The sequence below is a fragment of the Podarcis bocagei genome (genome assembly GCF_964188305.1).
Source record: "Podarcis bocagei genome assembly, chromosome: 6".
Classification (NCBI taxonomy): domain Eukaryota; kingdom Metazoa; phylum Chordata; class Lepidosauria; order Squamata; family Lacertidae; genus Podarcis; species Podarcis bocagei.
This window is the reverse complement of record NC_138130.1, coordinates 26,429,133-26,439,910: the sequence shown is the minus strand read 5'-3', so window position 1 is coordinate 26,439,910 and position 10,778 is coordinate 26,429,133. Positions and strand designations below refer to the sequence as shown.

General features: G+C 44.8%; 1 protein-coding gene across 2 annotated transcripts in view; it reads left to right on the top strand.

The window, feature by feature from the left end:
- Positions 1-10,778, top strand: part of CARS2 (cysteinyl-tRNA synthetase 2, mitochondrial) — a 35,018-nt gene continuing 24,240 nt past the window's right edge. Inside the window, exons 1-8 of one of the 2 annotated variants that reach the window (XM_081198405.1) lie at positions 1-543; positions 1,783-1,833; positions 2,314-2,431; positions 5,425-5,496; positions 5,734-5,839; positions 6,610-6,693; positions 7,422-7,551; positions 9,866-9,999. In XM_081198405.1, coding sequence (XP_081054531.1) covers positions 236-543; positions 1,783-1,833; positions 2,314-2,431; positions 5,425-5,496; positions 5,734-5,839; positions 6,610-6,693; positions 7,422-7,551; positions 9,866-9,999 — 1,003 coding nt within the window. In that variant the 5' untranslated portion in view covers positions 1-235. The remainder of the gene's footprint in view (positions 544-1,782; positions 1,834-2,313; positions 2,432-5,424; positions 5,497-5,733; positions 5,840-6,609; positions 6,694-7,421; positions 7,552-9,865; positions 10,000-10,778) is intronic. The other variant, XM_081198406.1, reaches the window with a different exon arrangement.

The following is a 10,778-nucleotide window of genomic DNA, read 5'->3' as shown; positions in this document are numbered from 1 at the left end:
GCTGTGCGCGTCTCCCTTTCCTCTTCCGAGCGGTTCCGGCGCCCGCGCAGCGCCGCCCTCCTTACGCCAAGGAGGAGGCGCGCTGCCTCCTCATTGCATTTCTGCAGCCCGACCATGCGGGCGCCGCAGCCCGTGGCGTTGTTGGCCTGGGCGCCAAGCAGCTGATTTGTAAAGAGGAGCCGGGAAACCAAACCCAAAGCGCCCCAAACAGGCTCGGGGGCCGCCGTCGAGGAGCATGTTTCGCGCTTGCTTCGTTCCTTGGAGCGCCGGCGCCGGCTGCTCCTCCTCCCGCTCGCCGCGTCTGGGTTTCAGGCGTTATGGGAGACTGGCCCTCCTCCGCCTATCAGCCGGCGAAGGTGCTTCAGCTGCTGAAGGCAAGCATCTTCTGGGCGTCGCTTCCCGGAGAGCAAGGTGCAGCGGTGGTCCGGAGCGCGGGACCAAGTGGATCAAGCCCGCGGGCCGGGACAGCGGGATCCAGGCGTACAACAGCCTGAGCAGAAGGAAAGAGCCTCTCATCCTGCGAAACGCGGATGTGGTGACTTGGTTAGAATACTTAGAAAATTGTGCTCCTATTCCTTTTAATTTATCCCCCCCCCCTGCCGGGACACCTTCATAGCTAGCAATAAAATGGATAGGTAAATAATAAATAGGTAAGTAGGTAAATAAAATGGATTCCTCTCCGCCCCCCACCCCCAGCAGTGAAGAGGGAAAAGGCTCACCTTTTGAGATGTTTCAGTTTGTTAGAAACTAAGCTCCCAGGGGAGCTAGTAATTAGTAATGCAGTACATTTGGGTCTAGCTAAATATTAAAATATTAGGACGTGGGTGGCTAAACCACAGAGCCTAGGGCTTGGTGATCAGAAGGTCAGTGGTTCGAATCCCCACGACGGGGTGAACTCCCGTTGCTCGGTCCCTGCTCCTGCCAACCTAGCAGTTCGAAAGCATGCCAAAAAGTGCAAGTAGATAAATAGGTACCGCTCTGGCGGGAAGGTAAACGGCGTTTCCGTGCGCTGTTCTGGTTCACCAGAAGCGGCTTGATCATGCTGGCCACATGACCCGGAAGCTGTACGCCGACTCCCTCGGCCAATAAAGCAAGATTAGCGCCGCAACCCCAGAGTCGGCCACGACTGGACCTAATGGTCAGGGGTCCCTTTACCTTTACCTAAATATTAAAAACCAGCAAAAGTTGTGGCACAATCCTTGGGTGCTTTATGTGGAAGTAAGTTGGATGGAACTTACAATTAGGTGTGCATAGGATTTATTTGTGGGGTCTTGCTCAGTAATCCGGCTCACAGCTATACGCTGAAACCAGAATTGCACCATGGCATAATGGATACAGACTTTGAGAGAGGTAGGGAAGCAATTTCTCAGAAGATGTGCAAGTAAGCAGAAGGCTGAGACATGGTGGAGAACAGGGACACTGAATGGAACAGGTGTGAGTTCAAAAATGGGGAAATCGAGGTGTTGGGTATCTCTAGGAAACAAGGCAAGGCCAGGAACAGAATAACAGACAGCTTTAGGCAAACTTGACAGAGGAGGCAGCAGTTAAGGAGCGTGGGCAAGGTTCAAGTCCAGGAAGCTTGTATTGTTTGCTTAACAAAGACTTGTTTTTTTCCGGGGGGGGGGGCGGAATTAGTTTTCCCTGCTGTGCCTAAAGTGGGTTCAGAGGTCATGTGCTTCACCCTCCTCACTCAACTGTGTAATGGTTGATGTGAATTTTGAAACTGATCATTATGTAACGCCTTCTGGTGTTTTTCTTAGTAGATCTTAATTTTATTCACAGGTATAGCTGTGGACCTACTGTCTATGACTCTGCACACCTTGGGCATGCTTGGTAAGCCTTCACATGCTAAAATTTCATTTATTTTTGTCCGAATTAGTTCTGCACCAGCCGGCTTCAATATAGACTCTTGCTTTGTGTAGTAGATACTCTTCTTATGAGTACATTAGCATCAAGCTGTTTTTCAGCAGAGAGCAGGAATACTAGAACTGTAACCCTGAGGAGTTAGCCAAGTGCAAGCTATCAGCATCTTGCAGAATAAGAAGTGTAGTTAAATGCACCCAAGTGAGGCTTGGAAGAAAAGATAGGGGGGGGGGAGTCAACCTGGCATGGAGAAAAATTCACTTCTGAGATCCAAAATATGATGGGTCACTGTGCCTCAAGCTTTAACAAGGTGTTCGTCTTTCTGCTGAAGCTTCTGAAGCAAAAAATAAAACAAAATCCTAGCTTCAGTATGTCTACTTAACATAAAACCAACCTGTTTCATATCTGACTGAGGCCTGTAATACATGTGCCTTTCCCCCTCTCTTTCAGCTCCTATGTTAAATTTGATATAATTCGAAGAATACTGACAAAGATGTTTGGAAAGGAAGTTGTCATGGTGATGGGGATTACAGATATAGATGACAAAATAATTAAGAGAGCCAGTGAGGTAAGTGTATATAGTTCAGCTTGCTTTTTGGTTCGCAATCCAGTGGATTTTACAAATGTGCTGTATTGTACTGTTTGCATTATAGCCAGTCTAGGTAGGCTGTGAAATGAAACGGATACAGTGGACGCTCGGGTTGCGAACGTGATCCGTGCAGGATGCACGTTCACAACCCGCAGCGTTCACAACCCACAGCGGTGCGTCTGCGCATGTGCAGGTTGCGATTCGGCACTTCTGCGCATACGCAAAGTGTAATTTAGTGCTTCTGCGCGTGCGCGACCCGTGAAACCTGGAAGTAACCTGTTCTGGTACTTCCGGGTTTAGGCAGGTCCGTAACAAAAACAAACAAAAAACGCAACCTGAAGCATCTGTAACCCGAGGTATGACTGTATTGCATGTCAGGATCAAAATTTGGGAGATTTGCAGACTCTCTATCTTTTTGTAGGTGAAAAGTTCTGCTAGGCCTCAGCCAAACAAGAGAGAGGCTTCTCTCAATTGCAGTTAGGAGATCTGTCCCCGTGCCTGTCCCTCTTGAAGTAAATTTCCATCTCCTACCTTAACCTCTGTTAAGTAATACAGCTGTGGCAGTGTTAGCTGTGATAAAGGAATGAAGGCGCTGGATAGGAATGCCTCTGAAGGAGGAAGTGTGTATTTTGGGATTTCTCTGAGATCCATCACTGTCACTAGTGATGGATCAGGTGACATCAGTGGTTAAGCACACACATTGCCAGTTTTGACTGGTGCAACCATTCCTGGAGAGGGATAGCCTTGCTGCAGTAGTTTATGCATGGATAACCTCACAATTAGACTACTGTGATGTGCTATTTGTGGGGCTGCCCTTGTACCTGGTTTGGAATCTGCAGCAAGCACCAAATGCAGTGACTATAGTGCTTGGTGGGACACCAAGCTATATACATGTTACACCAGTGTTGAAAGATGTGCAGTGGCTATTAGCTACTGAGCCATGTTCAGAAGGGTGTGGTTGTTGTTATTTAAAACTTTGGGAACCAGAAGCATCCCCAGGTACAGACCAAGTCAATCTTTTAAGATCTTCAAAGGAGAGCCTGCCAGTTGTTCTGTAACCACCTGGTTGTTACGTGTTGATAGTGCTTAAGAAGTGGGCCTTCTTGGCGATAGCACCTGTCCTTGGGTTATTTGTGAGGCAGAAACAGCAATACCTTTGAATGCTTCTTTAAAATTATGTTCACCTAAAGCAGGCATCCCCAAACTTGGCCCTCCAGATGTTTTGGGACTACAGTTCCCATCATCCCTGACCACTGGTCCTGTTAGCTAGGGATGATGGGAGTTGTAGTCCCAAAACAGCTGGACGGCCAAGTTTGGGGATGCCTGACCTAAACTTTCCTGGACTTCTTAATGTTTATTTTGTTTTGCACAATGCTTGTTTTTTCTTTGTGCTACACAATTTTGTGTTCTTACCACATTTTTAGGAACTTTTATTGGTGGTGGTGATTGTCATTTTTTATAGCTTTTGTGTAAACCACCTAGAGAATTATATACATATGTATACAGAGAGTGTGTGTACTATGGTATACTTTTTAAATTAATAAATAATAACCAGGGTTTCCACTTAACAAGGACTGGAAATCATTATCACATTTTAAAGCTTCTGTCACAATTCTACCAGGATGCCCCAGTGCCATCAAATGCTAACCTACCTAAATGTGATAAACCAGTTCTATCCTTGCAATTTAGTAAATTTTATCTGTTTCCCCATCTGCCCAATTTTCTGTCCTAACATTTGGCATAATATATTGGCATTGAGCAGCTCAGTTTTTGTATGCTGGGAATTTCTGGAACATTTAAATGTCGTAACTTGAGTTGTTGACGTATGGTGCCTCTTGTACCATATGGGGCTCCACCAAGCTTTCGTCCATCCAGTACTTAACATTTTTACTTGTCACTCATAGTTCCTTCTTTCCCACCAGCTCTGAAGGGGAAGATCCAAAGTCCTGAAAAATACTTTTTAAAACATAAGCAGAAACAGTAATCCCAGGCTGCTTCCTGCATGATCCCAGATCAGCCTTCTCCAACTTGGTGTTTGTGCTGGCTGGAGTTGATGGGGAGTTGACGTCAGAAACATGTAGAGAGCACCAGGCTGGGAAAGACTGTCCCAAATGATCAGGGATCTTGTGGGCAGCATAAAGATGTCACATAGACAATACCATTTGGTGCAATACGATTTGAGAGCCAGTGTGGTGTAGTGGTTAAGAGCGGTAGTCTCGTAATCTGGTGAACCTGGTTCAATTCCCTGCTCCTCCACCTGCAGCTGCTGGGTGACCTTGGGCCAGTCACACTTCTCTGAAGTCTCTCAGCCTCACTCACCTCACAGAGTGTTTGTTGTGGGGGAGGAAGGGAAAGGAGATTGTTAGCTGCTTTGAGACTCCTTAGGGGAGTGATAAAGCGGGATATCAAATCCAAACTCTTCTTCTTCTTTTGTGGTGATTCCCCCTCTGAGCTGACTTTCTGGTGATGCTAGGGAGCTAAAACCAAGGGAATTCCTTCAAAATGATAAACACTTGCTTTTGTAGGCCTCAGCCCCAAACAGTAATCAAAACAAGTGGGTGCGCTGTGGGGCAGGGGGGCATATCTCTCCATTACCAGTCTAGTTTGGCCCTGTATCTTCTTTTATCTCAATGAAATGAGTAATAGTATTAAGTGCTTCAAGGAATTTCCCTGAACGTTTGGGGTTTTTGTTGTTGTCAGGGCTCTGGAGAGCTGTCACCTGTCATTCCTGTTTGACTATGAATTGGGGTATTTTTAATTCTGTGTTTGAAATTGAAGCTACCTTTAGATTAAGGATGTCCCTCCCTCCCCTCAAAAAAGATCAGTTCCCTTCTCCCTTGATATGTAAGATTGTTGTGCTCTTCGGGCTAGCAGTTAATGTGGCTTATTGGTTTTATCTTGGATTTCTTTTCCCTCCTTCAGTTCGCTATTAACAGATCAAACAAATTTACCTGTGAGCTCCTTTCTTACAGATGGGCATATCACCAGTGTCTCTTGCTCGTTTTTATGAAGAGGACTTCAAGCAAGACATGGATGCTTTAAAGGTACAGATATTTCCTCTAATAGGGAAGACATCTTTTATTTGTTGGAAAAGATGCCTGGGCAGTGGTGGACCTCTTCCTTGGTCTGTTGAGCTAATTGCCTATGTCTCCCCAACTTTGTTGATGTTTCCTGCGAAGTTGGTGTTCTTTTTGTTATTCTATCGACCAGGTAACACTTAAACTTGCTGCTGATAGTCCACATTTATTAATCAAAACTGGTGACTTCTTTTAAATTTTCAGGTTCTACCTCCTACAATATATATGAGAGTGACTGAAAATATTCCTCAGATCATTTCTTTTATACAACAGATCATTGCTAGCGGGCACGGTTATGCAACATCGAAAGGTAAATCTTCTGAACAATGCAATTGCATGTTAATTAGCGTAGAAGACATTTTTTTGGTGTCTGTTTTTTTCATGTTGCCTTGATTACATTTTGTCCAGCTGCTGAATAGCAAATACAGAGTTAATGTAACTATTAACTTTGAGCCATTGTGGCCTAGTAGTTAAGAGTGGCAGACGAGGACCTGTGAGAGCAGGTTTCAAATCCCCACTCAGCCAGGAAGTTGAGTGACCTTGGGCCAGTCTACTTTGCCAGATGATTCCACATGCAGCCTGCTTGGTCTATGTGATCAGCATAGGGGTACCATCTCCTCATGGTTGCTGGCACTGTTCAGTACCCTGTGTGGTGGTGTGCTGGGTGCATAAATATTGAGGAATGTGTAGATCAGGGTTTCCCAAACTTGGGTTTCCAGATGATTTTGGACTACAACTCCCATCCTCCCTAGCTAGCAGGATCATTGGTCAGGGATGATGGGGACTGTAGTCCAAAAACAGCTGGAGAGAGACCCAAGTTTGGGAAACCCAGGTGTAGAGTTTCCCCTTAATCCAAGGGTAGTCAACAGGGTGTCCTCCATCTATTGTTGCACTCCAACTCTCATCAGCTCCAGCCTGCTGGAGCCTTCAGGGATGATGAGAATTGTAGTCCAACAACTTCTGTAGAGCACTACATTGGCTCCCCTTAAATTGGCTAGGCCTTAAATCAGCTACGCCTTAAATCAGTAGGCCTAACAGCTTCCATCTTTGTAATAAGACCAAACTGTTTATTTCCGACAGGTAATGTTTATTTTGATGTCCGTTCTAGGGGAGACAGATACGGAAAGCTAACGCAGGTTTACCCTGACACCCAAGAGGAACCAGGTAAGTTAACAAAAGCTGTATTGGTTTCTGCATGAATTACGGAGGCTTTGTATGTATCCTATGCAAAAAGTATATAATACATAGAAAGGAAGCTAGTAGCTCTGTTTTAACTTGGTTCAGTTTAAGCCAGGGGTGCTAAGCTGTAGCACATGGGCTGCATCTGGCTCCTAAAGGGTCTTTTGTGTGACCCCCCCAGTTTTAAATTTAATTTGTATAAGTTATTTCCAACTGCTTCCATAAGTACATCACTGTGGTGCTCTGGACAACCCCTGAACCCATGTTTGTCCATTTTTATTAAAAACAAAAACTGACAGCTCCCACAGAGATGCCCTCCTAGTGGTGCAGCCATAAAACTTCTAGCCCATTTGCAAAGTTAAGCAGGGTCCAGTATGGTTTCAAATTGGATGGAGGACCATGTGTTGACATTCCTTGCATTGCAGGGGGTTGAACTTGACGTCCCTTGAGTTCTCTTCCAACTCCTACAATTCTATGATTCTGATTCCGCTGCTGTGATTTTGTGATGTTCCCCTCAGGTGACCCCGCTCCCCAAATATTTGGCCTTTAAAATTGCACTGAAAGTGGCCTAAGGCCTAGTGGCAGGTCTTGAGACACGCTGGTGAGACATATGAAGCTGTCCAGATTACTTACAGAATACAGCAGAGATCTCTTTTACATACTTAACTCATTCCGAGCATCTTTGTTAATGCGTCACCCCTTGTTATTGGCAGCCGACAGCGATAAGCGTAATGTGAAGGATTTCGCTCTTTGGAAGGCAGCCAAACCTCAAGAGACATCCTGGGGTTCTCCCTGGGGGAACGGAAGGCCTGGCTGGCACATTGAGTGTTCAACGATATCAAGGTCAGCCGGTCTGGACTTCTTCGTCTTTGTTTTTTTATGAGCATGCATTAGAAAGCGATTGACATGTGAATCGCAGAGGGTTTCTGTTGAAAACAGTTTTATTTTTTAATAAGTGACAATTAATGGCAATTGCAGTTTGGGGGAGAAAGCAAATAAGGAAATCACATTTTAAGGACAGCTCTTCTGAGTGGAAGGGCTGCAAACTGAAGGCAGTGACAACTGTTGCCTTTGTAGCCCACATCTTGCGCTTGCTTCGATGCGCCGTGGCAAGTCAGGAGGGCACACCAATACGAGAGATGCAGTGATCATACAGGGGAGCCAAGCCGGTGATTCCTAAACTGCGGTTTACAGTAGACGCTCAGGTTGCAAGCGTGATCCGTGCGGGATATGCGTTCGCAACCCGCATCTGCGCATACACGCTTTGCGATTTGGCGCTTCTGCGCATGCGCAAAGCGTGATTTAGCGCTTCTGCGCATGTGCGACTGCTGAAACCTGGAAGAAACCCGTTCTGGTACTTCTGGGTTTCGGCGATCCGCAACCCCAAAAAAGCAACCTGAAGCTTCTGTAACCCGAGGTATGACTGTACAATGTTATTTTAGGCAGTCTGCAAAGCCAGAGTAGAAACAGAGAGAGAAGCTGGCAGACTTTAGGCTTCCTGCAAGCAATCTGGTTAGCCCCTGTGAGAGCAGGATACTGAACTATCCTGAACCATTGGCCTGATCCAGGAGGTTCTTGACTTATCTGGAGTTTATGGCGGTGTATGTCAAACAAAATGGCAGCTCCTACAGTCTGTGCATCTGTACTTGGAACACACAAGGTGACATCATTTTTAGGTGACAGGTAGGCAAATGTCTTGGGGATCTAGGACAAGTCTTTGTAGACCTGGCAGTGCTTCCCTCTTCTCCACTTCATGCTGTCTGTTCAGTTCAGCTGGATTGCGGCCCCCCAAGCACTTCAACTCAGAAGCTATTTCAAAAACAGCCTCTAATGTAGTTCATGGAAAACAAGGGACCGGAACCAGTAGTCCTCAACACACAAAGTTTTAAGAAGCATTTGGCTAAATATATTTTCTTTACTGTGAACCAATTGTAAACCGCTTAGTCGATAAAATATCTATAAGCAATATAAAATAATGATCAGTGTCATTGCTGTTGGCCTCAGTCTGTCTTGAGAGACAATGGAGATAGGTAGTCTTTGACAATCTGGAAGCTGGACTAAGGTTGCAGTTCCTCTGCTGTCTCAGTTAAACTCTTTGGGGCTGAGATTACAGCGTTTAATAAGGGTAAGGCCACTTCCATCTAGAGGTAAATGGAAGTATTGCAGCATTCAAGTAAGTGGCTCAATTTAATGCCATCCCTTTACAGTGGTACCTCAGGTGAAGTACTTAATTCGTTCTTAACCTGAAACTGTTCTAAACCTGAAGCACCACTTTAGCTAATGGGGCTGCCGTGCCGCCGGAGCACGATTTCTGTTCTCATCCTGAAGCAAAGTTCTTAACCTGAAGCACTATTTCTGGGTTAGCGGAGTCTGTAACCTGAAGCGTATGTAACCTGAAGCTTATGTAACCCGAGGTACCACTGTATATGTGTGCAAGGGAGCAGAGAACAGGCACCTCATACTGTATTGAACTCCAAACACTTTGTTAACGGAGCTCAGTTTGCTGGTTAATTTGGCAATAATGAATGACATCCAGCACTATCGTGCTGCAGTTGCTTCTGCCTTATTGAAACGCTTGTGCATAATTGCTGCTGGTTGCAACGGTGGTTGCCTTGTTAAAACACTACATTTGCTGATGCATACCAGGGATGCATGGGACTTCTTGCATAGGAGGAAAAACTCGCTGCACATACTGTCCCTCTGTTGCTCTTATTCTGTAAAAAACACCACGGCCAATTGAAATCAATCTTAGAATCCTGGAAAAATGCACTTTGCAAGGTGCTCCTCTTAAACTGGCTTTGCTTTGTAATGTTTTAAAAAAATCTTTCTGCTTATTTGGAGTGAGATCGGATCAGATTGGTAAAGTGGCATTATTGATCTGCTCCTGTGGACTGAACACAAATACAGTGCTTTTTTTCAGCGCTTTTGAAAAAAATAAATCAAAGAATATGTCAACACACACACACTTCATTTGGCTAATAGAAAACCTATATATAGATGATTCCTTGTATGATAAACTTAAGCTGATGCAGTGGTTTGAATAAATTCCAGAGTTGGCTCCCAATTCTTCTCTTTACTGATCTGTAACAGGAATGTATATCTCTGTCTTTTTTCTCCTCCCCCCCAAACTCCCACTCATTGATTGCTTTTGTTGTAGTCTGGTGTTTGGGGGACATTTGGATATCCACACTGGTGGAATCGATCTTGCATTTCCTCATCACGAAAACGAAATTGCTCAATGTGAAGTTTATCATCAGTGTGAACAATGGGGAAATTATTTTCTACACTCTGGTAAGTGCTTAAATAAACCCTTTTTTTGCTTTTGACGTCCCTAGCATTCCATTTCATTCAGTTACACCGTTCTGGACAAAATCAAGTTTTTAAAGGTAACATTTAATGAACATAATTACCACATGTCGTAACTTAATTTTGATGCTCTGTATCTGTTCTTTTGTTACCTCTCAATGCGTGACAAACACAGTTTGCATATTGAGACTACAGAAGTTGCTTGTGTATTGCACTACTGTGTGTAAGTTTATGCTGGGTTTTTCTGAATGAGTCAGCGCAATATTTTGGAGCCTCTCCAAGCCATCTTCCTACTAGGGATCAACCGTGGCAGCATAGAAGTGGCCTGTGCAATTGGATTGACTCGCAGTCTGAGCTCAGTACAAACATGAACTTGGATCCTGTGAGCTGTGAATAAGGATATCAATTTTGTTTATTAGTTGCAACATAAGGAGTCACCAAACTTCCAAAATTTTAAGATCATAAAGCAAATCAGAAGAACAATTTGTTTATGTTACATTTAAAGGCATACAATAACCCATAGAACAGACCCAATAAAACAGCAGCAGATCTTCAGCAGCAAAGTAATATCAAGAAATAGCAAAATCAACATCAACCACCAGCTGCCTGGGAAAAGAGAAAAGTTAACGATGGCACTATGTGGACTTCACTGGGGAGAGGATTCCGCTATCGGGGAGCTGCAGCAAAAGACCCTCTCAAAGGCACCCTTGAACCTCCCTCTATAGCCCCATTAATGCCTCTTTGAAGTTGGAGGACCCAAGTGA